Genomic DNA, 23,845 nt, shown 5'->3' with positions numbered 1-23,845 from the left:
AGCACAAATTTAAACTGATTTACATGACAATTTGCCACCCTATAACTATATGATGCCCTTTGAAAAACCTCCTTCTTTGACATAGTGACCAGCCTCACAAATTGTAGTTTATCTCTTGGACACCTGCAAACTGTGGGGTTTGACCTAAGGTGGTAGCTTGTTCAACTTCTACACAAGCTGATTTCATGAATCAGCTAGTGTAGAACAGCCCATTTCATTTTTTCATTTTTAAAAAGTTAAGAATAAAGAGCAAGACACTGTAATCTAAATAAGACCTCTGCCTTCACAACTCTACTATGGCTATCTCTGATTTCCAGTTTCAATTAACTTCCCTTAATCTTTTTTTTTTGTCCAGAAGCTACTACGGTATCATATCACATGAATCAGCATTTCATCTCTTAATTACTCTTCAAAACCCCATCTTTCAACAACAAGGTAAACACTGTGTCAAACTTTCCCTTCTAGAACTTATCCCTAACACTGCAAATGATTGCTTATTATCTTTGGTGTATATTATTTTCCCATTTCATTCCACTTTTAAATGGCAAATGTTTCTTCTATGGCAGTTAGGGTAAGCCACACTGGAAAGTTGTCAGTTTGCAGGGAATTTTTCTGGTGCCCTAGAGATTTAGCATGTTTATTTTACTTCTGCTTCATGAAAATGAAGGTTTTGCAGTACCAATCTTACCACCCGCTTACTGTTACTAATGAACTCATGAAAATGATTTTTTTCCATGGAAAGAAATAGCACTGGAAAACTACTCATCCCACCTAACTGCTTCCCATCCCACCTCACTGCACCTTCATGACAGAGAAGGGTACAGTATGCATAGCCTCTCCCATTAGCATTAGACGTTGGACTGGTCATGTTGTGCGGATGCCTGATGGTCGTCTTCCAAAGCAACTACTCTATTCTGAACTTAAAAATGGAAAGTGTAATGCTGGTGGTCAACAAAAGAGGTTTAAAGACTGTCTCAAGGCAAATCTTAAAAAATGTAGTATAAACACTGACAACTGGGAAACACTGGCCTGTGAGCGCTCCAGTTGGAGAACAGCCTTTACCAAAGGTGTCATGGGCTTTGAAGAAACTCGATCTCAGGATGCAAGGGAGAAAAGTGCTAAGAGGAAGGCACGCTTGGCAAATCCACACCGTGATCAACTCCTGCCTGGAAACCAATGTCCCCACTGTGGAAGGATGTGCGGATCCAGAATTGGCCTCCACAATCACTTACGGACCCATTGTTAAAATCGTGTTTATGGAAGACAATCTTACTCGGCTACGACTGATCACCAAAGAAGAAGAAGCACAATATTATAATGGAAGAAGACACGCCTCCTGAATTTTGTCCTGCCATACACCTGCTGAGGGTACAGGAGCATCCTTTTAGAGTCAGGAACTGATAACATGTATGTATAAATAAAAGAGAACCACATGTATGTATAAATAAAAGAGAACCAACCTTATCCCGAAACCCAGCTGTGTGTTGTTGTCTTTACGCCATGCGACAAGCTTTGATTAGGCAACACACTGTCAAAGTTAAAATCTAATGTTTCCCCATCCATGAGCTCATTCCGAATTATTGACTCCATATCACAGTCCAATCGTTCAATCGACATGTCATCTAAGTCACTGGGAAGCTTCTCCTGATGGAAAGAGACAATTCCCATTCTTCCATAGCCATTGCAGCTGTTCACAGTGGTATAAGGGTTTATGCTGTTCATCTGCATTGGGTGGCTCATAGGCACTTGTACTGAGTTTTTCGCGGCGGATGAACGATTTAAACTCGATGCATGAGACACAGTGCTAAGTGTGAGAGACAATGTATGGCTGTTAACTGCTGGTGTTTGTTGGACATGTCCCTGGTGTGGGTGGGCACTGGGGGAAATTATTTTGTTATGGGCCTGTTGGCTGCCATATGGTGATATTGCAGAGTTAGTGGCCATCAATACATTCTGTCCTAGCACTCGGCCACTAGGCTGGGAAACATGAGTATCTACAGATGCCAAGATCTCATTGTGTGGAGGTGAGTCAGAAGTAAGCAACTCCTTCAGAAGTCCTACAGGGCAGTTATATTGGCTGAGGTTTCCATAGCTTGGTTTACTATCTTGAAGAGCTTGCATAGGTATATGCGACAAGGAGTTCATGCTAGGCTGACCATAACTGTATTTCCTGTAGTCTGCACTGGGCGAACCTATACTTGTGTTGGATGAAGTATATGAATAGCCGGGAGACTGCTGCATCATGGTAGTGGGTGGGGACTGGGTTGATCCGGTCAGGGATGTGTTAGGAGATAAAAGATTGAGGTTATCCAGGAGGTTCTCCATGTTTTCTGAACTACTCATCTCAGAAAGGCTTGGGAGAGTTGAAGCCATTTTGGTTGTGGATGGAGGGTAGACCATGGTGTGTACATCTGCTTCTCCAAGGTCATCTTGTTCTGGAACAATTGGAGAAAGCCTCCCGCTGATTGTACTAGCATTAGAGCTGGTTCTAGGTCTAAAAGTGCTCCAGTTATTATCAAAGTCATCATTACTGTGAGAGCTGGGGCTTGCAGGCCATTTTGAGAACTGTGTGCCTGGACTGTCACAATTTCCCTCTTGACCTGCCTGAAGAGCTGCTTTTTTCTTTGCAGCTCTACCTCTGCTTTTGGCAAACTTGCTGCTGTTGTCCATGGATGCAGCCCTTCTCCTGGGGGACTTGCCACTTTTGCCTCCTTCTGGATTGAGCATCCACCAAGAGCTTTTTCCTGTTCCTTCATTCTGTACTCTGATAAACTTGCTGTGCAGTGAGAGGTTGTGACGAATTGAATTCTGGGAAGAAGAAGAAAGTTGCAAGAAAAAAGGTGAGTTACGCTTATCTCTCGTATTTTTCTTCAACTAGAAAGCCATTTAATCAAATGCATGAAAACTACTGAAATCCCATTTGCCAATGCAATAATTCACTTACCGCCATGTAGTAGGCACATTTGCTCTTTTGGGTCAGTGTTCTACAAATAAGTCCAGTCTGTGCAAGAATTTCTGCTTGTACAATGGGTTTACGCCCTTCTTCCCCCCATGTGCTCTCCAAATGGTTGCGGGCATCAGGGAGGAGGAGAGTGTTCCATTGTAGGAGGAGACATCTTTGCACTCCCAAAATGGTTGCCTTTTAAGTAAAATGGGGGGGGAAAGACTTCAACAGAGTGACTGGGGAGACTCAGCCAGATGGGCAGGGTATAAATAAAATAATAATAATAATAATAATAATAATAATAATAATAATAATAATAATAATATTAATATTATTATTATTATTATTATTATTATTATTATTATTATTATTATATCTCTGCTGTGAACCATTCCCTGTTTATGGAAGGTTTGTACACATAGAACTGTTTTCATAGAATTGTAGAGTTGGAAGGGACACCGAGGGTCGTCTGTTTTTCAACCTCATTAGCTGTTTCTATCTATCCTTGGAATTTGAATGCCTAGCAACTTATTATACTTTATTTGTGCCTGGATCCAGTATTGTGGAAATGTGTATCTATCTTTGCCAAAACAGACTTTTAAAGAAAGTTACCTGTTCTTTACCTTGAAATATAATTCAAGGAAAGGTGTTCTATTTACCACTGCTGTGTTGTTCTTAAAGGTTTTAAAACCCTAACCTCAAAGCCACCTCAAGAAAAATCTGTAATCCAATAATAATATCTGTCCAATCATCCCTGGCTGATATCAGAGCAAACCAAAGTCTGAGCATGCACACCATTTCATTATTTTTTCCAGAGAGCTTAAAATGCAAAATGTTGGCTCAACGAACGGTAACCCCTTTATCCAAGCCATTATTCTCAAAAGTCATAGTGTACAAGTAAGCAATAATGAATTTCAGAAAAACTGCTATAAAGCACACAGTATGAGTGAATTTACTAACACCTATGATTATAATTTGTGTAAAGTAAATTATTCATATAACTGTAGAGTTGGAAGGGACCCCATAAGTTTTTTTAAAAAAACACCTCAATGCATTTTATATAAAGATAACCAAATGGCCTTTAAAAAGGAACCATAATTTGCAGCTCCACCCCTACCAATTAAAAGGGGGTTCCAAACAATGTCAACAAAGTAAAATTTCAGTTGATTAAAATAGACAACAAACAAGGACAAAGTCAGTACACGCTGTTTTACCATGTATACTGCTACCCAAGGAATAAGTGTTGGGATTGCTAACTAAGAGTAGCAGTGAAACATGCCACAAACCTTTGCTTTCCAAGAGAGAAAATTAGCACTGGAACAAGAGAGTTTAGAAAAACTGAATTTGTGGTTTATTACCAAAAATATACAGATCATTCGGAATTGTCTGGCAATTGTTAAGTCAAGTCAATAAAGGGGACAGGAAGGAGATGAGGATGGCTGAGAGATAGAGCAGAATGTGAGAGATCAATGAAAGCTGGATAGGGTAGCTAGAGAAATATAAGAATATGGGACAATTATAGATGGCAGACAGACATGCAGAAAGATACACTGAATTAGAATAAGGAAGTCAAATACAAGTAACGTTCTGCCTGAAATTGTGTAGCTAACTTGCTTGGCAAGAGAGGCAGCAGAACTAGAGATGGGATAGGTTGTATTTGTGCTTTGGTTCCTAAGGCAAAGAGGGCAGGTGCCTCTTCCTTAGGGGGCTGATTTGAATCTGGACTGCCGTCCTTTGCACCAGGACCCCAGAGGTGTTTGGATTGTTCCTTACAGACACCCTGGTTCTTAGATAACAAGGTGTAGATTGTTGTCAAAAAGCACACATAAAAAAAGCAGTGAAGGGAGATGAAGGGAAGACCAAGGTCCCGTCCTGAGCCTCCCATCATACAAAATATTCCCGGGTGAATGCAATGAAACAGGAAACACAAGCATTGACAAGCTACAAACTCCCTTGGAATCCTTTCAAAACCAATGAAAAATAACACACACTGAGGAGGTGAGGGGAAACTGGCGGAGGAGAGAGTTCTAGCTGGAGATTCCTGTTCTAGGCTTGGCAATATGTGGGAGGATATGTCCCCCTAACACAAAGGAAGGAAAATGTATTGACAGTGCTAGGGCAACTTTCTCATTCCTGCCATGGGAACCAAGTGCAAAGATGTGTGAACACCCTTTGGGAGGAGGTCCTTGATCTTAATGGGTGCAAGTGCCAGTGAATTGTACCTGGTGTTTTCCTTCTTTAGGTCTTGGTGAAGTCAATGAAGCTTAATCTCATTATTATTTCGTTAAAAGCTTGGTGGGGTGTGCATACATTCCAGAGGCCCCTGGCCTGCTGAACAGTGTGTTGGGAATTTCTCCTGTGGTGTGTGTTAATGGAGGACAGACAATGTGTATTGCAACCATCTTTGCCCTGTATACTCTGCTTAGTATACCTACCGGTATTTCCAGCAAATTGGTGATTTTGTAGGCAGCGTAGAGGAGAAATACTAAGAAGACAGCTGTGCTTAACCCTCAGTCTCAACATGAAAAAATGGATAAGAACACTGATCACTAGACCCACAATATTGCAAAGAGTCCATGCAACTATAGCCCTGGCCTGAAGACCCAAACTCACACCTGCCTGGTCGCTTTTCAAGGTACCCACATTAATGTTTAAAGCCCTAAACAACCTCGGCCCCAAATCTCATTGTGTAAGCTTTGTAATATGCTGAAGACACACCTCTTTGCCCTGGCCTTTGGCACCAGAGATTTTTTTAGGACCCACCCTATTCTTCCTATTGTAAATTGTGTTATTTGTTTATTTACTGTTATTGTTATTTATTCTTCAAAGGCAGCGTGGACCCTGAAACCACTGAGTGAAGAACAGAGAAAGAAGAAGCAATACAGAAAGTACATAAAGACACATCCTTGCAATATAAAAGGAAATGCTGAAATGAAAGCAAGGCAGCTGTACAGCAAAGACAACGCATCCTGCAACAACAAGCAGGGAAGCAGCTTCCCATGAGAAATAGGGTGAAGCCCTCACAGTGCCTCTAAACTGGGAGTCCAAGACACAAGAGCATCAATGGCAAAACCCATAGAGGGGCTGCATCTACAATCAGCAAAAAGCACCTGCATTAAGCAGCAATTGTATCCCAAAGGACCAGCCAGTGAATACAAGATTTAACTACCCCTGAAAAATAGCACAAATATCCAAGAGTCTGGGCATCAAGCACTCCATCAATAGACACTACTAACCAAACACTCTTCCTGCATTAGCATAGTTGGAGAACAAGCTCCATGATGAGCTGTGACTGTCTGCTTCAAAAAGTACTAGTGGCAAAAACCACTAGTGGAGGACTATATATGCTTATACAGGATCATGATGATCACATCCAGCAGGTGCTCCCATGAATAATCTACCTGCTGGAAGTCAACCCATCCATGAAGAAGACTAGGCATATGCGACCTTAAGAGGTAGAGAAGGATATTGAGTTGGAGGTGTTAGCTCCCAAGCAAAAGCAGTCAAGCAAGCATCCAGTGTTCTCAAAGGTAAAACAGATTTTTATGACTTAAGCCACATCTGCTCTGATTCAGTGATACTTTTTTGGCCCCAAAAAAGTGCCGAGCCCAACCTCTAGAAGCAACTACAGTGGTGCCTCGCTAGACGAATGCCCTGTAAGACGAATTTTCCGCTATACGAATAGGTTTTGCGATCGGAGGTTGCCTCGCAAGACAATGAGGTTTTTTATGGCCACCGCTTCGTCTTGCGAAATGTGGTCATAAAAACCTCAGATTGCAAAACCTAGGGGCATTCGTCTAGCAAAGGGGAATGAGCTGCAGCACAGGAAGAAGGCAAAGGAAGATCAGCTGAGAGGCGCTGACAGCTGTCACCGCCTCTCAGCTGATCTTCCTTTGCCTTCTTCCTGCGCTGCAGTTCGTTCCCCTTTGTGTTCCGCTGGTCTCTGCCGGTGAGGGGCAACCGGCAGAGACCAGCGGAACACAAAGGGCTGTAGCATGGGAAGAAGGGGGGGAGAAGTGGAGGAACTGATCCGTTCCCCCACTTCTCCCCCCACTACCACGTCATGGACACCCGGGAGCATCGGACGGGGCTTCGGAGAAGCGCTGCGCCTCTCCGAAGCCCCGTCTGATGTCGGCTTTGTGCCAGGCGGCAGTGGGAGAAGCGGAGGAGCCGCTTCTCCCGCCGCCACCTGGCACACAGCTGCTTCCCTTGGCAGCCGCCGTCTGAAGCCAGGCAGCGGCTGCCGAGGGAAGCGAAACCGGCTTTGTGCCAGGCGGCAGGAGAAGCAGAGGAACCGCTTCTCCCACCGCTGCCCGGCACAAAGCGGTGGCTGCTGCGGGAAGAAGGAAGGAATTCCTCCTCTTCATCCCGCCACCGCCAAGCCAGTCAGCAGCGGGGGCTTTTCACCATTTGCCTGAGAAGGCAGTCAGCAGCGGGGGCTTTTCGTCGTTTGCGTTCCCCCAAGGGGGAGGCAAACGACGAAAAGCTGCCTCCCGTGCCGTACTTCGGCTGGGGGACTGGCTGGGTGACAGCGGGAGGAAGGGGAGGAAGGCAGTGAGCTGCGGGGTTTTTCGTCATTTGCCTCCCCCTTGGGAGAACGCAAACGACGAAAAGCCCCCGCTGCTGACTGCCTTCTCGGGGAAGGCAAGCAGGCGGGCTACGTGTGCCCCGCTTGCCTTCCCTGAGAAAGCCGGGGCGCCTCCACTGCGCCTGTCACCTGCAGAGCGGCTTCAGGCTGCTATCCTGAGGCGTGCGTGTCAGCTACAGCTGACAGGCGGCGGCTAAACACACCTCCCCAGGCAAAGAGACCCGCATCCATGGCGGCGGGTCTCTTTGCCCGGGGTGCACTGAGCCGCCGCCAACGCTTCGCCCCCTCACAGCGGAGGAACCGCTTCTCCCGCCGCTGCCCGGCACAAAGCGGTGGCTGCTGCCGAGGGAAGACGGCTTTGGCTTGGCTGCGGCGGGAAGAAGGAAGGAATTCCTCCTCTTCATCCCGCCACCGCCAAGCCAGTCAGCAGCGGGGGCTTTTCACCGTTTGCCTGAGAAGGCAGTCAGCAGCGGGGGCTGTGAGGGGGTGAAGCGACGGTGGCGCCTGGAGGCTAAGCGCACCTCCCCGGGCAAAGAGACCCGCGTCCATGGCGGCGGGTCTCTTTGCCCGGGGTGCGCTGAGCCTCCAGGCGCCACCGTCGCTTCGCCCCCTCACAGCAATGAGACCCGCCTGGCGCCCCTACGATCCCCCGCTGTGTGTCAGGCGGGATGGGGGGGGGAAGGCAGATCTTTCCTGTCTCCCCCCCATCCCGCCTGACACACAGCGGGGATCGTAGAGGGCTTGACATCCCGCTCCCCCCCCACCGCCCGACACTGCGGGGATGGGACGAGGCTTCTCAAGCCTCGTCCGATCCCCGGGCAGTGTGTGGGGGGGAAGCGGAGCCAAATTCCTCCCCTTATTCCCGCTGTCCCCCAGCCAGTCCCCCAGCCGAAGGCAGTCAGCAGCGGGGGCCTTTCGCCGTTTGCATTCCCCCAAGGAGGAGGCAAATGACGGAAAGCCCCCTCCCGCGCCGCACTTCGGCTCAGGGACTGGCTTGGCGGCAGCGGGAAGGAATTTGGCTCCCTCCCCCGATGCGCTTCGGCTCGGGGAAGCAGGCAGGGAGATGGCAACAGTCCGGGAAGCTGCGGGCTGTTGCCGTCTCCCTGCCTGCTTCTCCGAGCCATAGCGCATTGGGGGACAGATCCGAAGATCGGTGGGCACTGTTTGCCGGGGTTGACAAGCCCCGGCAAGCAGCGCCCCCCATCTTCGTGTGACAGTCGGTGGGGAAGGCAGGCAAGAGAGCAAGCGCCTGCCTTCCCCGCCGCCAGTCCCCCAGAGCCCACAGGAACACATTGATTAAATTTCAATGCATTCCTATGGGAAACCGGGACTCGCTAGACGAAGAATTCGTTACACGAATTGACCCGTGGAACGGATTAATTTCGTCTAGCGAGGCACCACTGTAATAGCATAGGATCAGGTTACCTAAAGGATCACCTCCCCCTGGACTATTTGAGATCTTCTTAGGAAGCCATTCTTCAGGTTTCCCTGCCTGATGAGGTTCAAAGGCTACAAAGAAGTAAGACTTTTCAGTAGTGCCACTCGCTCACCTGACATTTTGTGTTTATAGAGCCGGGTGAAAACATTTTTATTTTTGAAGCTTGTAAACTTTAAAATATATTAAGGATTATTATGTTTTTAGTGTCTAAGATTGGAAAGTTTTGATGCTGCTATGTTTTATTTTTTGTGCTTTTTATTTTGCATTTAAAATGTTACGGTTGTGCATTTTTTTCCTATAATTGTGTTTCTCTGCCTGTAAGCAGCTAGAGTAAACTTTGTTTATAAAATGTATATCCTGTCTGATTGTTTTTACTAAAGTGCAAACTGCAAAACACATAGGTTAAGGATCAAAATAGATGGGTATCTTAAGCATGTTGGCATATGAAGCAAGTATGTGTGTGGAGGTGGATGCTTTGCTCACAAAAAGGAGTTCACTAGTAAGGGGAGCAACCCCAACCCCCTTTCCTATCTTCCTCCAACTACAGTTAGTTGGTTTTAGCAGTTTTCTTATTGCTGTAATTGGAGCTCAATCGGGGAAAATCTGATTAAAAGCAACGGAGCACAGCAAAGTAAGGAAGAGGGAGGGATCAGGTATCAGTTTACATGCCAACATGCTCCTTCATGTGTGAGAAATACACCCCCATTATATGCAAAGGTGCAAACATGTTCTTAAGATGTGCAGATTGCTCAGCATGTCTAGTCTGTCCCTGCAGTCCAGATGCTGTTGAACTCCCAACACCCATCAGGTCTAGGCAGCGTGGCCAAAAGGCAGGAATGATGGGAATTGTAGTCTAAAACATCTGAAGGAGCCACTGATTAGGTAACACTGCTGTAGAAGATCCAGGATGCAAATACCATGTGGCCTGGAAAACTCTTTGGACTGTAACGTTTTATCTTGGCTGCCTGCTCAGAATTAAAGCCACTGCTATTCTACCTGAAAAGAATTCACAAGAACTCTGCACAAGAATGCAGTAAAAACCCACTGATTAAAAATAAATAAAGAGTGTACTGTTTTAAAATTTTGCATACTTACTCCAGAGCTTTGAGTGTTTATGATGAAAACAAGAGTTCTCGTGCACACAGAACTTCAAACCTATCTGTTCATGGAAATGTTTAGCATTTTACAGAAAGAAGCTTCCGACCTCCCTTAGTCATCAGAATAGTTACAATCTAGTATTCTTATACTGAGGACATTCAAGGTCACTCATGGAGTAGCAAAGCCATCTCCAAATTCTGCCAACAACAACAACAAAGTTCCAAACAGGAAAAGGTTTGTAGCAGAGTGCCTGTTACATAAATTCCTGTTTTTCACGCAGCCAGGAGAGATTAAAGTAGGGATAATTTACTACTTTGCCCGGGGGGGGGGGGTGGAGTGTGAAAGAGGGGTAAATATTGAAAAAAATTGTAGCATAGTCAAACATGTTGTGTCTATTAAGCTTTGCCAAAAGCAGACAACATGACAACAGTACACCATAAACATAAAGCATTGAAACTCAGCAGTTGGACGAGTGAGTACAGTCACAGGATTTAGAGGCTGCCATTTGTCAGCTGCTTTGTGCCTAGAAAGATTCTGATCATAGTGAAAAGTGCTGGATTTTAAACATTTAACTGCCTATTCTGAAAATAAATTCAAGTTTTACTTCAAGGAGGGGAGGAAAGACTCAAAGAGCTGTTTCGGATGCAACACTAAGCCACTGTTTAGCACAGGAATGGCTAATCTGTGACCCTCCAGATTTAGTTGCGTGGCAGCTTCCACCATCCTTGGCCCCTGGGCCCTGGCCATTCTGGCTGGGGCCAACAACACCTAGGAGACCACTTTGCTTTAGCATTACAAGAATGAACCTAGGCAAGCCTCAGGCTCACCCTCCATTCCCCAGTAAGGAAGGGGGCTGAAAGCATACCTCAACTGCTGCTTATGAAGCTGGCTTGTTTCAAACTGTAGCTAAGATGAACTACAGTTTGGGATTCAGACACAACCCCAAACTGCAGCTAATCTAAAATGGAAGCAAAAGTTTCCTGTCTCTGCCCCTGGCCTGAGGCTGGAATCAGGTCATCCAGGGGAGTTGCTGGATGGGTCTTTTGCTCTGGAGCCCAGATCTCCTGCCATCCACCATCTTGGATGTCTACCCAAAGACATCTGTACATATACATTAGCAGATGTGTCATGGCCCTGTGCGCAGAGTCCTTTAAATACCTAGCAATAACCTAGGCTCATCCTTGCAATGCTAAACCATAGTTTGAATTTACTTGTGAATCTCATGACTAATTCCATTGGCCAGTGTCTTCTTTCAAGTGTGCATAGGAACTTCATTTTTTAAAAAGCTTTGCAGTGGTTAGCAATTTGGGCTCCAAATTTTGTGAACTTCAGCTGGAAACACTTTGGCAGTTGCACACATTTGTTCCAAATGCTATTATCCGGTGCCCCTGGCATCCTAATCTCTCCAGACTAGCTGTCCTACCACACAGCCGCCAAAAGAATTTCCCTGCTACCCCAAAACATGTAAGCAGGCAATTGTGTATTAGACAGATAACTTGGGTTGGTATTCAAGTAAGTTCTACTCAAGAGTAGACCTACTGAAATCAATGAATATGGGCTCATCCATAATTCCACTTGTGCCATACCTAGAAAGCATGGATCCAAGTGGTTTTCACCTTGCCCCACTCCTTTCCAAGGGAAAACCTGCTTTTTAGATCAGAACAAGTGGCAATCTGGGGAAAAGAGTGGGACAAGACAACATGTGGATAAACGCTTCATCATTAATTTCAAGGGGTCTACTCTAAGTAAAAGTTACTTGAATTTGAATTGTAAAAATAATTTTGTGCAGAGAATACACTTATAGGGTATGAACAATGGCTTCATTTTTACTGTAATTTTACTTTACTTTCAAGTCTTAAGGAAACCAGTAGCTAATCTACTTATTTAATGGACTAGTGATTTTTAAAAGAAGAAGCTTATTCCCCAGACACAGTTATAGGACAGATAAACCAATAACGCACAGTATTCTCAACCTTTCCATTACCTCAGACACCAAGTCAAACATTATAAGGAATATTCCAATATGTCATTTCAAGTAGAGAGGGGGCATTTGGCATAACCTAAGCAGTGCAATGCCTTTGGATGGGATTTAAGTGCATTTACTTTGGCCTCAATGTGGCTCAGTGGGCAACTACACAACCAGGGGAGAGAAAGAAAACTCAGGTTTATGGTACCTTACCATAAATCACTTTTGGAAAACTACACATTACATAAAAAAAAAACCTGGCTGCCACCACTTCATGTCTCCTGGTAATGTTTGGTAAAAGCAGACAGATGAAGTGACGTATCTGTCACACTTCTCCTGCTTGGTGAACCACAAGCAAAGAGGGCAAGAGTATTGTGTTCCTCATATAGACGGAGGTGGCAGCTGTCCTAGCTCTCTATGGCTGTAATGTTGCCTTCCCATCCCAAGAACAGCAATTTCTCATGGCAGGCTCCTGCGCCAAGGGCGTGTAGGCAGTTGAGAAGAAAGACAATGTTTCTCCAAAAACAGAAAAGAAAGATATGAAAAAAGATATGGCCTACAGCTGCCGCAAACTACCGTACAGTACTACAGATCGCTACAGAGAATGTTCTTCTATTGCTAATGCAGCAATAAGGAAGGTAGGAAATCACCTTGGAAGATATGGGGTTAATGACCATTCAAGAAGGGAGAGGCAACCTCTGGCCCTCCAGATGTGCTGCATTCCAACTCTTTTCATACCAGGTAACCAATGGCCAAAACTGACCGACAGTTGTAGTCTAGCAACATCTGGAAGGTTGTTACCATAAGTTCTCCATCTCTGCGATATGTTGTCATTAAATGTGGGTCTTAAAAGGAATAATGGGACTTCAGTTGTTCAATATGTTCAATATCAAGTACAAAGCTTGATACTAACATTTATGTTCAAATAATGTATCAAAGAAGAATTAGTATTAGGATTGTGAGTCATTTTTAAAGTGGTGGAAGTTATCCAGCTAACAATAAGTTTTAATGTCTGAGAAGGCAGGCATACTCATTTTCCATTTTAGTCATCCTTTTGTACTGTTTTGGAATAATTCTAATTGACGAACTGAACCACAGGCTTTGTTGTCAGCTTTGTTAATTCCGGGTTAAACTGGATATACTGATTTTGTAACACACTTTTTACAAACTTTCTGTTTCTTTATAGCACTATATTCCAGAATTTTGTAAGTCATTTTCTTTCACTTTGTTATTTAATAACACAGTAGAAAGTTTTCAGAAAGGTACTCCAAGGTTAAGAAAATTTAGATTTTGGACACAGATGGCCATTCATTACATTAAGGTTTACAATAATGTCTGTAAAAGAGAATCCCTCTAATTAGTCTAATACTTATAAAGTCAGTTATGAACTGCATCTCTGATTAGTTGAACACCTGCCTCATTCTTTATTATTCTGTCCTATTTATAGTAGTATTTGGAGCAATTAGAAATTACAAGAGAATAGAACTGTAGGGGGGTTGTTTAGTCTACATCTATACTGCACATTGCATTGTCAGGAGAGGTTCTACAGCAGAGCTTTCCAAACTGTGTCGTGTTAGTGTGTCAGCTGCAGTGTGCAGGTGTGTCACGAGAAGAATCCCTGCTCTCCTCCCGGGGCTGGAAAGGGGTTAGTAAATCTGAATTACTGTGCAGTGAAATGATGCATGCCTAAAAAGTGTATCACCAATATGAAAAGTTTGGAAAGCTCTGTTCTACAGTTTTTATTTCATTTTTAAAATGTCTGGAGCGTTTTTTCTACCCAGGCATTTCAAATGAAAATGAAATGTAAAATAGATTTAAAATAAAACAAAAGGCCTTGGAGAATTAAAGATTCAATACCAGGAAGTAGCTAAGGTTGCCATTCTAAACCAACTTACGGTACATTGAGCTCAATGGGACTTACTTCCAATTATACATTTATTGCATTGCATTGCAGAAGTTTGTTTGTTTTTTTACCAAAGCTGAAGCTGTATAACATAAAAAGACTAAAAGCAAACAAAGCTAAAAACTGAAAGCTCAGCAGTACTGAAGTTTTATAACTTGGTGTGGAACCATAGAGAAAAGGGGCCCATTGCAGAAGGTTCCAAGTTCAATCCCTGGCATCTCCAGATAGGGCTGGGAAAGTCTCTTGCTGTTAGTCTACAGTCTACAACAATCAACAATCTGGTGCTGTCCAGGTATTTTGGACAGCAACTCCAACCTGCCCTGGATAGTATAGTCAATGGTTGGGATTCATGGCAGTGGCTGCCCAAAACTTCTAGAGAGCACCAGGCTGGGGAATGAATGTTGGTGTAGAGAATACCAATGGCCTGGCTCCGTGCAAAACAGTTATCCACACTCCCAGAGAATATTTGTAAGTGGGCCTCTTGGTAGAACAGCTTCCTCTGGAAAAATCTCACTCTGCACCACACAATATTTCGCCTCCTGCAAAAAGTGGAACACTGGAAAGTGCAACATGCTATCCAGAAGTTATCAAGCATGGGCAGGCTCAAATGACCCAAGCCATTTAGAAAAAAAAATCATACCTGGAATTCAATGGCATAAAATATTATAACAAATCCACTGTGACTGTTCTCAGTAAGTAACAGTGCAATGTTGGTTCACTTTTCTTTTTTAAGAAAAAGAACTATTTAAAGCAACTCAGTCTAATGGTACCCCCTGATTAATTGGGCTTGGGCAACATATATATATATTAAAGAGAGATTCTCCATCCTCTCCCACATGAATGAATGCCTCTTCTAAGGTGATGCCTACTATACACATCTGCAAGTATAGTTCTTGCTTTAAAATCTTTTTACTCATATGCCAAATTAACAGACTGATCAACTAAACTCGTATGATTCACAGATCTCTTTACTTAACACTATCCAGTAGCTGAATACTACCCAAAACTCTAAGGTGCTTCTGGAAGATACACGATTTCTATGCAGAGGGAATTACCCACTACGAAATGCTCTTATTATTCAGACAAGCTTTACAGAGAGCAGTCAATAAAGTGGTGTCAACTGATTTTATCAATGACCTTCTTTGGGATGGGAGATCTCTGGGCTATGTTTGGACCAGGATATCACGGATTTTATAGGTGAAACACAGTCACTTCCAAACTTGCCTGAAAAAGGAAAGGAAACTACTGCAGCTTGTGAAATACTGTACATCACCCGCTCTATTACACACCCCTCACCAGTTTACACACTAAACAGACAAACCAAGTCTACATTTTTATATTTACGTTTAAAATGATCAGCATACTAAAACTGCAGGTATTAAGAGGATCAGGGTTCAAGGAAGCCAGTGGTTACACAGGGCTACAGAAGCTTGGCGTCTGATTGTCATCCTAGCCTATGTAAACACTTTGAAAATGCCTCTATCCTTTTTAACGTTGACAAATAAAACATCTTAAGACTACTTTAGCCCAGGCTTTGTTGCTATTCAGTATTTCCTGCAATACCAGAGTCATAAAACAGGAATGCAGCAGTCCTTTCTGATGGGCCATGGGCCAAGAACCTCCATTGTTTTCAATGGAGGCACGATAGAACTGGCATGACACACTGGAAATGACACTGGAAGAGGCACCCTTTTTCACACTAACTCCCCCGTTGTCCCTTCCCGTCACAGGATGAGTTGTTCTCAAAAAAATTCCAGTACTGTACTACTTCCAGCACCAAGTGGGGGAGGGGGGGAGACTCACACTACACATACTATAATGAGAAAGTGTCTGCTTCATTTTTATCCCACCCATCCTCCACAGAGCTCAGAGCTGACTTTGAAGGCTTCCTGCAGTACCACAAAAACTAGCTTAAAGTATAGGAATGGGATAGGCAGCAACTAAGATCAAAAGGCTTGCAAGTTGCCTCTAGGAATGCAGTGTATACAAGACGATATAATTCTATATAGCATTAGTAGTTTCCTAACTGCCGTGGAACTATGTTATTTTACACAAAGCTTTTATTTCATTGCTGGTAAAACAACACATTATCAATACTTTTAACCTGCTTACTTTAAAATATGACACCCTAGCAGTGCATCAGGCTTTAAGACAGGCTTCCTCAATCTTGGCCCTCCAGATGTTTTCGGCCTACAACTCCCATGATCCCTAGCTAGCAGGACCAGTGGTCAGGGATGATGGGAATTGTAGTCTCAAAACATCTGGAGGGTCAAGGTTGAGGAAGCCTGCTTTAAGAGTACAATTCTGCTTTTTAAAAAGTTATTTGTGGCCTTTTTCATTTTTTTTAAAAAAGATTTCCTCCAGTTTTCACTTCTTTATAATAAAATAAAACATTTGGCAGGCAATACATTTTCTGCTTAAAAATGTTTATTTTTGTTCCTTCAAGTTATTGTCTGCCTGGCCACAATTTCTTTCTAGGCAGCCAAAAGGAAATTAGTAGTATCATTTTTTTCCACTGGGGTGGACAGAAGGCAGACTGCAGCCCTCAGTAGACCAGCTAAGATCCTGCTGGGATTTCAGTAAACAATATTAGACTAGGATCTAACCCTTAGATTAGACCTATAAACCAAGAGCACAAACAAAGGCTTCAACCCTAAACACATCTACACACCAGTAAAGACTGTGCTAACAGATTAGTTAAGGTCTCAACCAGTCCTTTTTTCTAAAAAAAAATAAAAAATGTTTAGGGGTACTCTCATTATGACTCAAGAAATTCACCATTTTATAGTTCAAATCAGGAAAAGTAAATACTTTAATGGACAAAAGTACAAAGATTCACAAAATGTTTAGGGGTATGCACCCCCCCCTGCGTCCCCGCAGAAAAAAGCACTGGTCTCAACTAATAGAGAGATCCTTAGCAGGCACTCCTGCTTTGTAATCTATTATGTACACCTCAGTGGACATGAAAGATTCTAGAGCAGGCATAGGCAACCTTGGCCCTCCAGAAGTTTTGGGATACAACTCCCATTATCCCTAGCTAACAGGACCAGTGGTCACGATGATGGGAATTGTAGTCCCAAAACATCTGGAGGGCCGTGGTTGCCTATGTCTGTTCTAGAGAGCTCACAAGTTGTTAGCCTGACTCTAGCCCAGGAGTCAGCAAACTTTTTCAGCAGGGGGTCGGTCCACTGTCCCTCAGACCTTGGGGGGGGGACTATATTTTGGGGGGGGGGGAACCCGAATGAATTCCTATGCCCCACAAATAACCCAGAGATGCATCTTAAATAAAAGCACACATTCTACTCATGTAAAAACACCAGGCAGACCCCACAAATAACCCGGAGATGCATTTTAAATAAAAGGACACATTCTACTCTTGAAGAAAAAAAAACCAATCATTCCCGGACCATCCACGGGTCGGGCTTAAAAGGTGACTGGGCCAGATCCAGCCCCTGGGCCTTAGTTTGCCTACCCATGCTCTAGCCCAATGCTCTAGCCCAATCAGTAGTGACCATGTCCAAATTTTCTGGGCACAGTACAGTGTCTTTTATTGCCTGTAGTTGACTCCCAGCATCGAGCAGTTTTGAGCCCATGTTGCACGCAAATATCTTAACCAATCTAGGAATATCAGCTGTTTTCGAAAACATGAGTTTTTCTGCAAATTGATCAACAGCGCCAACAATCATTGCTAGTAGCTGTAGTGATATCCATAAGTTATTGTGTCAAACACAACAAGACAATTTAATATTTTATGTATGATAAACTGGGTACTATCAGGTTTTAGTACCATATGAGAAAGTACAATCAAACTTTTGGAAAACAGAAATCTATACCAGGACACAGGAACAGTAGTGGTCACAAAACATTTGTGAACTAGCATTGTCTACCAATTTTGCATGGCCAGGGAGTTGGAAAGATGAACAGCTTTTTCCAAATTAGGAAGGAATATGGAGACACTGTTTGAAATCCAAGTCCAGTCACTGACTGATGGGTTTTGCCTTGGCCATTTTCTAAAAATGAAGTCCTTCAGAGGCTGAAAAGAAATAGACTTTGAAGTTGCTGATATTAAGCTAATATGTAGGCTCAGTAGATGGTCACACTAGTTCAGATGGTCTGTGCCCCTTAAAAAGGAGGTAACACTACACCAGGAGTGAAAGACATAGAAATCAGCTTCTTTTTCTATTAAAAATACTGCATCTTTGTGAACCGGAAAAGGTGCTCTAAACCTCTTTCATTGAGAGTCTTCCTAAGGTAAGATTAAACATGTGGAGCACTCTTACCATATAAGCAAGACACACAAAACATCTTGCCAGGCAGAAGCTCCTCTTGTCCATAGGCAAGTGAAGGAAACATAGTTTGGGAAACCGTGCATAGTCTAGAGCAGGGTTTCCCAAACCTGGGTCTCCAGCTGTTTTTGGACTACAACTCCCATCATCCCTAACTAGCAGGGCCAGTAGTTAGGAATAATTGGAACTGTAGTCCAAAAACAGCTGGAGACCCAAGTTTGGGAAACCTTGGTTTAGGAGGGGTGGGCAACCTTTTTGAAGATGATGACAGCCTCCAAAAGTGGGCAGTGGCAAAGCAGGTCAGAGCACCAGTTTTGTCTCTCCCCTACAAAAAAAGATAAGATACAGGCAGCTTGCAAAAGCAGAGCTTAAGTCTGCAATAAACCAGATTTATTTGGTTTTTTTAAAAAAATAAAGCACAGCACATATCAATAGCAGCTAGTTTCAGATCATTCAACATCTGACATGAAAACGGAAGTCTCGTGAAGTGTCCAACGGCCCTGGCACCATCCATCCCCACTCACAGACACTTACTTACTTACTTACTTACTTACTTACTCTCTCTCTCCCTCTCTCTCTTTGAGTTGATTTAAAGCTCTTCAACTCCCAGAACAGGCAGACAAATGTGCAGGTTTAGGGGCCAAACTACAGCAACCAGAGAGTTATTCCGAAGGACACAATACTGCTCTAGGGGCACTGCATTTTATGGTTGAGTCTTTGCACTCACACATGCACCAGCCTGCCTGCCAGCACCTCTTCTTTTTGCAAAGGTGGCACTAGATCAAAATGAAGGTGCAAGAGGTGCCAGGGGGCACATGGTGCTGCACTGAGCAAAGCCAAGGATGGCAGGTAGCCGGCTGATTGCCCACCTCTGGACTAAAGAGTTAACTTCACTGAGACCCAGTACAAAATAGTCAACTTCAGGGACACCATTTCTCTTCTCACACCAACTAGGTGAAGGATGTGTGTGCGTGTTTTGGCATTCATCTGTCTCCAGAGGCAATAGAGGAGTATACCTTCAGGGGTAAAGTCAAACCATTGGAGAATTACATCACCGGCTGTGGCTCTAGAGATAGGGGAGAGAAATGTTTTACTGCAGATGGGACAGATAAAGGCACCCGATTTTGCTGCTACAGGTGCACCATAGTGTTTATTTTCTCTACGCTCCTCCTAGTGGTCAAGGTTAAGGATAGATGCCATCTTTTTGCCTACTGAGAGACGGCACAGGTTTAATTCATGCCATCCCACCCCCGCCACAACCCAAGCATGGGCAGCAGTCTGTACTGAGGGAGGTGATCACAGGAGCCACAAAGCAGGTAGGGCAGGGGTCACCAACCTTTATCAGCTGTGGGACCATCCCTCAGACCATGTGGTGGGCCAGACTTTTTTTGGGGGGCGGAACAAATTACTATACCCCACAAATAACCCAGAGATGCATTTTAAATAAAAGCACCAGGCAGACCCCACAAAAAAACCCAGAGGTGCATTTTAAATAAAAGGACACATTCTACCCATGTAAAAACATGCTGATTCTTGGACCATCCACAGACCGGATTGAGAAGGCGATTGGGCTGCATCCGGCCCCCAGGCCTTAGGTTGCCTACTCCTGAGGTAGGGCATCTACCAATGGACTTCTCCACTATTTTAAGAAAAAATGAAAGCACTCTTTGAGTACTTGTTTCCACTAAATTTGTAAACTTCAGATAAAACAGCAAACCACTTAATTCTGCCCCCCCCCCTCTCTCACACACACTTCCAGTGTTACGGCAACAATGAGATCTGTGACAATCTGTACAAAATAGGTTTAAAATTAGGAAGACGGGTGTCCTGAAGTCAGTCACCCTTTAAACAGGCCATTAATTATCTTCCATCTGCTTCCTGTTGCATGTCAAAGACCTAACGTTCAACTTGTTCAGTCAATCATGTAAATTACTCTTGCATATATAATATAAGCAAATAATAGACCTATAGTCTCCTAAATTGTACTAGTATCCCCCGTACAGAAGCTAACATTTTAGCTTTCAAAGTTATCATTACCAATTTCTTGAACTGTTTTTTTCCCCATTGTTGTATTTTCTTTGCCTATTCCTTGAGTTATTTAAGAGCAATAACACACTGGATTTCAAACCATGAGGAATAGTCCTTTAAAAAATTATGATAACCTACATGTAATACGAAGTTGCAAGCAGGAGAAAGTAGAGCAAAAAATAAATAAATTAGGTTTATCTGACCAGTCAAATACTGTCAAACATTACAAGGTCTTTTAGAACAAAGAGAGATTAATTTCAATTACTATATGTCTGAGGGCTCCTGAGTATGTGCGGAGTTTTTCCAAGTTAAAGAAAATTTTCAAAAATGGACTCAAGGGCAGTGATTCCCAGAGCATATACAGAACAAATGTCCTTTGTGAATTGTATGCTTTCTGTAAGTTGGTTTCTGCTCCTAAATGATATGTCCCCTTAGTGTCATTCACAAGCTGCTTCAGGACTAAGGAACAGGAGGCCCCTCCTACCATCTTAAAAAAAGGCTTCTCATCCAATGATGGCCAAACTCGGCCCTCCAGCTGTTTTGGGACTACAACTCCCATCATCCCTAGCTAACAGGACCAGTGATCAGGGATGATGGGAATTATAGTCCCCAAACAGCTGGAAGGCCAAGTTTGGCCATCACATAGACAGTGAATTGGTTTTTGGTTTTTTTTAATATGAGGGAAGCATTTAACTAGGCAATCCTCCATCTGCATTCTTAAATTATATATAATTAAAGTAGGACTGTACCACATGACCTTTCTAAATGTCTTAGTTACCCATATTTTTTGCTCCATAAGACGCACCTGACCATATGATGCACCTAGTTTTTAGAGCAGGAAAACAAGAAGAAAAAAAATTCCGAATCACAGCCTCCTTGGGAGGAGAGCAATCCCCAGAGGCTTGGGAGGCTAGAGAGGGAAACTGCGCGCCCGCCAGCCATATGGTTGGCGGGGCGCAGCTTCCATCCTAAGCCTCTACACTACAGGGATCGCTCTCCTCCCGCAGAGGCTTCAGAGGCTTTTCTTCTCCCCACTTTTTTCTCCCCCTCCCCAAGCAGCACAGGCCCCTTTTCCAGCCTCCTCCTCTCCATCCCTTTCACTCAAACTCCTCAGGTGATGCCTGCAATTTCTCCCCTTCACTGCTGCCTCTCTTTGGCCCTCAACAATGACTCTCCACTCGCGGCAACCTACTTCCTCTCCCTTTGCCCCGCTTCTCGGTCCCCCTCCTCTCTGTCCTCTTCCTCCCCTCTCTCGGCAGCTGCCTCTACTCGCCATCCTCCGGCCAACATCCCCGGAGCCATCAGGGGAAAGGGGAGGCTGTTGGCAAAGCCTCTCTCAAAGAGAGCAGCCTGGGAGCACGAGGCAACGTCACGTTGCTGCCCACCGCTCCCAAACCTTCCTGGGGCTTCAGGGGAAATGGGAGGCTGCGGCAGAGCAAAGAGCAGCCCAGGAGCGCGGGGCAGCAGCAAACAGCCTGCCCGCTGCTCCCAAATCTTCCCGGGACAGGAGCTGCTCCAGCTTTGCTGCTCTAAAGCGAGCCGTGGAGGAGGGAAGGAAGCGGAGCATGGCTCCCATCCATCCCTCCTCTGTGCAGCATTCACTTCATAAGACGCACAGACATTTCCCCTTACTTTTTAGGAGAAAAAAAGTGTGTCTTATGGAGCGAAAAATACGCTAGCTTCAAAATTAACCTACTCAAAAATTCTCTAAAACCTGAGTGTAAAACAGACAGAATTTTTTTAAAAAAAGATTACATGGCACTGGTTTAGCAAAGATAGTCATCTGACCATTTATGCTCAGTCTAGTAAGTTACTTTTTTGGGGGGGGAATGCTAGGCCTTAAATTTTAAGAGATATTTTGATGAGTGGGGTAAAAAATGGGAAAGGAAGAAAGGTGGAGGGGCCTGAGCAAGAAAAAACATTTTTAAAAATGGAAAATTTCAGGGGAGGAAATTTCATTTTTAAGGACTTTTCTCAAATGAAAATTAGAAATTTGGGGGAACACAAAAAAACTCTTGTGAGTTATTCTCTTTTGGAATAAATGCAATGATTTTTTAAAAAATGTTTATGTAAGATAATCCATCGCATTAGAGAATGATAATTCTGACATATACAACCCACAAATTCAAGATGCATTTCTGTACCCTGAGGAGCCTGCCTTCTTCATGCAGGGAGCATACAGAGCTTACACGGATTGTGAATTGCTGCTCTGCCTTCTGGTGACCTTTGATCTAGACTGGAGATAAACAGTATCCTGCATCTGTTATGTTTTGACCTGGCCCCTCCCTTGTGATTTATATTTTCTCCTCTTCTCTCAAGTGAGTGTGACAGAGACACCCTGAGAAACAGCAACTTATTACTACCCTGCCTTGCTGGAAGATTAAAAGGTGGGCTAAAACTAGGGTTGCCACATTTCAAAAACTAAAATTCCTGATACCCTCAAAGTTTTAAGAAACCACCAAAATTGTTGAGTTTTGTTTTTCTGGGGAGGAAGCGGAAGAAGAAGAAGAAACAACAAAAATTATTAAGCAATTGAATTGCTTTTTGGGAGCAAACCTGATTTTTGCTGTTTTTTTCATCACATTGCCATACATCCGGGGTTTCCCTGACAGTTCGACAAAAATCCCATTTCTGCACCTGAAAACCAGGACATGTCAGGAATTTTCCTGACATAAAGGCAAGCCTACCTAACTCTGAAAAAAAAATGTTCTGGGTGCAAAAGCCTCTGAGGAATAATCTGAAAGCTCTAACCAAGACCCACAGGGGAACTGTGCTTATAAAACTATGGCATTTATGGGTTTAAATTTCAGAAATATGTGAAAGAATATCACTTTATATTCTTACTAAGCTGTAAATGATGTATTTTATGAGTTAAAGTAGAAAGAACAGTTAAGGTTTGATGCAAAATAAGTACTGTACTATATATATTTCTACTTCAATGGGATTTACTATTGAGTCAACCTACATAGGATTGTGATGTTAGTTTTGTAGCAGAACATCTGTGTCACAGTCATTTGAAGAGATGAACAGGTGAACCAGAAGGGAGAGGCCAAGTCAGAAGGGCAGCAGATGCATGATACTTGCTTCTCTAGTATCTCCAAACTAGACCAAAGGCCATCAGAAGAAGGCAAGGAGCAATTCATAAGCAATGAAAGCCCTTTGTGCTTTTCTCATGAAGATGGCAACACAAATGTACCTTGGATTTGTCATAAATGTCCACAGAATACACCAGAATTATCATTCTAGTGCCACATAATGCCTTACATTCAAGTCTTCACAGCTGAGTAAAACTAGGTCATCAAAGTCATTTCGTTCTATCAAAGTACAGTATTTTCAACTACTGTTCTGATCCTGAGCATCAATGGTAGGACAGATTTCCTTTTATATTCATGTAAACCAGGTGGGGGGGGGGAGGCGGTCAGCTCATTTCCCTCAAACCATGCCCAACTGCCAGACAGGTGACATTACTCTGATGGGCAGGTGACATTAGTTGATAGGTGGGGTTCAGTTCTGTGTTGTCTGCACCCACAAGTTCACAACAGGGAGTTGGCATGTGAAGCCAAAGCAACAGGATTTAACCCTGCTCCTCAGCTT

At 43.7% G+C, this 23,845-nt stretch overlaps 1 protein-coding gene across 1 annotated transcript in view; it reads right to left on the bottom strand.

Moving 5' to 3' along the window:
* Window positions 1-23,845, bottom strand: part of FOXO1 (forkhead box O1) — a 49,340-nt gene that overhangs the window by 4,407 nt on the left and 21,088 nt on the right. Inside the window, exon 2 of the mRNA XM_035110210.3 lies at window positions 1,461-2,808. Coding sequence (XP_034966101.1) covers window positions 1,462-2,808 — 1,347 coding nt within the window. The 3' untranslated portion in view covers window position 1,461. The remainder of the gene's footprint in view (window positions 1-1,460; window positions 2,809-23,845) is intronic.

The sequence above is a fragment of the Zootoca vivipara genome, chromosome 3 (assembly GCF_965207765.1).
Source record: "Zootoca vivipara chromosome 3, rZooViv2.hap1.1, whole genome shotgun sequence".
Taxonomy (NCBI): domain Eukaryota; kingdom Metazoa; phylum Chordata; class Lepidosauria; order Squamata; family Lacertidae; genus Zootoca; species Zootoca vivipara.
The sequence above is the reverse complement of the archived record's forward strand: the minus strand, read 5'-3'. Positions and strand labels throughout refer to the sequence as shown.